At 37.4% G+C, this 1,803-nt stretch overlaps 1 protein-coding gene across 1 annotated transcript in view; it reads right to left on the bottom strand.

The window, feature by feature from the left end:
- The window catches only part of LOC106877540 (uncharacterized), a 13,668-nt gene that overhangs the window by 8,776 nt on the left and 3,089 nt on the right, over positions 1–1,803 (bottom strand). The window contains exons 3-4 of the mRNA XM_014926465.2: positions 1,235–1,393; positions 263–393 (exon numbers count right to left, since the gene is read on the bottom strand). Of these exons, the coding sequence (XP_014781951.1) occupies positions 263–393; positions 1,235–1,393 (290 nt within the window). The remainder of the gene's footprint in view (positions 1–262; positions 394–1,234; positions 1,394–1,803) is intronic.

The following is a 1,803-nucleotide window of genomic DNA, read 5'->3' as shown; positions in this document are numbered from 1 at the left end:
TATATATATATATATATATATATATATATGTGTGTGTGTGTGTATGTATATATATCACTGCATATCTTTTGCCCTGTTTCTCTAAGGGATAGAGCCTCTCCCAAGAGCTCACCTATTGCACCAAGGCAGTCTTCGTGGTATTAGGAGATTGGGGTTCTATTGAGGAGTTGTGACAACCATAATTGGTCACCAGAAAACAAAACAAAACAATAATAACAAACAAACAAAAAAAAGGCACTACAATTTAATGAAAGAAACATACCAGCTTACTGTCAGGCTTAAATTGAACATTTGAAAATCGTAAATAACGGCAAATTCCTGGATAATTGTAATGTGAACCATTGGCAAAGCTCCATATATCGAGACGGACACCGTTCGTATGCAGTAATGCTTCTGTAAGGGTAAATACCAATATTTTAGTGAAGTGACAAGGCCACAGGCTTGCAGAATGATTAACCCTTTAGTGTTCAGATTACTCTGTTAAATGTAATACTTTTTCACTCAAATTGTTTTGAATTAATCATGCATTATCTTATAGCTTTGAGGTTTCAATGATGTGATTGTTTATTTTCAGAATGTCAATGTAGGTCAGGTGTGAGAGGCTAGATATCACCAGTTTGAATATAAAAACATGTAGAATATATTGGGCCCGATATGGCCGGTTTAAACACTAAAGGGTTAACATGCTCAACAAAATGCACAGTGGCATTTTGTCTGTCATTAAATTCAACATTCATATTTCACTGAGGTCAACGTTGTTTGTCGTCTTTTTTTTGGGGGGGGGTCAATATAATAAGTGCCATTTGAGTTGGAGGGGGGTTACTGCAATCAACTTGCCCACTTCCCCCAAGATTGCTGGCCCTGTGCCAAAATGTCGAGTGAATATGAATATATCTGGAAGTATATAAATAAATGTTATTTATGATAATGCCGCCACTGCCATGGCATCTCTGGCATCAACTCTTGCTTCCAGTTCCTCTGATATAAATCTTCAGGGTAGATTGTAAGTCATGGATGGACAATGGAAAAGTAAGACTAATATTACGTATATTAGTGCACATAGTGGTTCGGCAAAAGAGACCGATAGAATTAGTACTAGATTACCAAGAATAAGTCCTGGGGGTCGATTTGTTAGACTAAAAGGCAGAGCTCCAGCATGGCTACAGGCAATTGGCCAAAACAAGTAAAAGAATAAAAGAATACAAAAGAACAAGTGAAGAAAGAATATACAGACCTCCTTTTGGCAGAGAAATGGTTAAGTTGAGAGTTGGAATTAAGTCACTGTCATAGATTTCAGGATTAAATTCATAATCATAAATATTGATGCCTTCGAGTTTAAGGTTGGATTCTGGAAATTCTTGGAGTTTCTTCTGTTTTTTAGAATTGTTACAGTCTGGAATGTAAAGTTGAGAGAGAAGTGTAGATATGTATATTTGTAAATGTATATATGCATACATGCATATGCACACACGCATGCACACACACATACATTCTTTTATTCTTTTACTTGTTTCAGCCATTTGCCTGGTGCCCATTCTATCGTGGATTTGTAGACAGAAACTGAAAGAAGCCCGTCGTATATATGTATATATACGTGTGTGTGTGTGTGTGTGTGTGTTTGTTCCCCCAACATCGCTTGATAACCGATGCTGGTGTGTTTACGCCTCTGTAACTTAGAGGTTGGGCAAAAGAGACTGATAGAATAAGTACTAGGCTTACAAAGAATAAGTCCTGGGGTCGATTTGCTCGACTAAAGGCGGTGCTCCAGCATGGCCGCAGTCAAATGACTGAAACAAGTAAAAG

The sequence above is a fragment of the Octopus bimaculoides genome, chromosome 24 (genome assembly GCF_001194135.2).
Source record: "Octopus bimaculoides isolate UCB-OBI-ISO-001 chromosome 24, ASM119413v2, whole genome shotgun sequence".
Lineage (NCBI taxonomy): Eukaryota > Metazoa > Mollusca > Cephalopoda > Octopoda > Octopodidae > Octopus > Octopus bimaculoides.
Note: the sequence above shows the minus strand (reverse complement) of the source record. Positions and strands in the feature narration are given on the sequence as shown.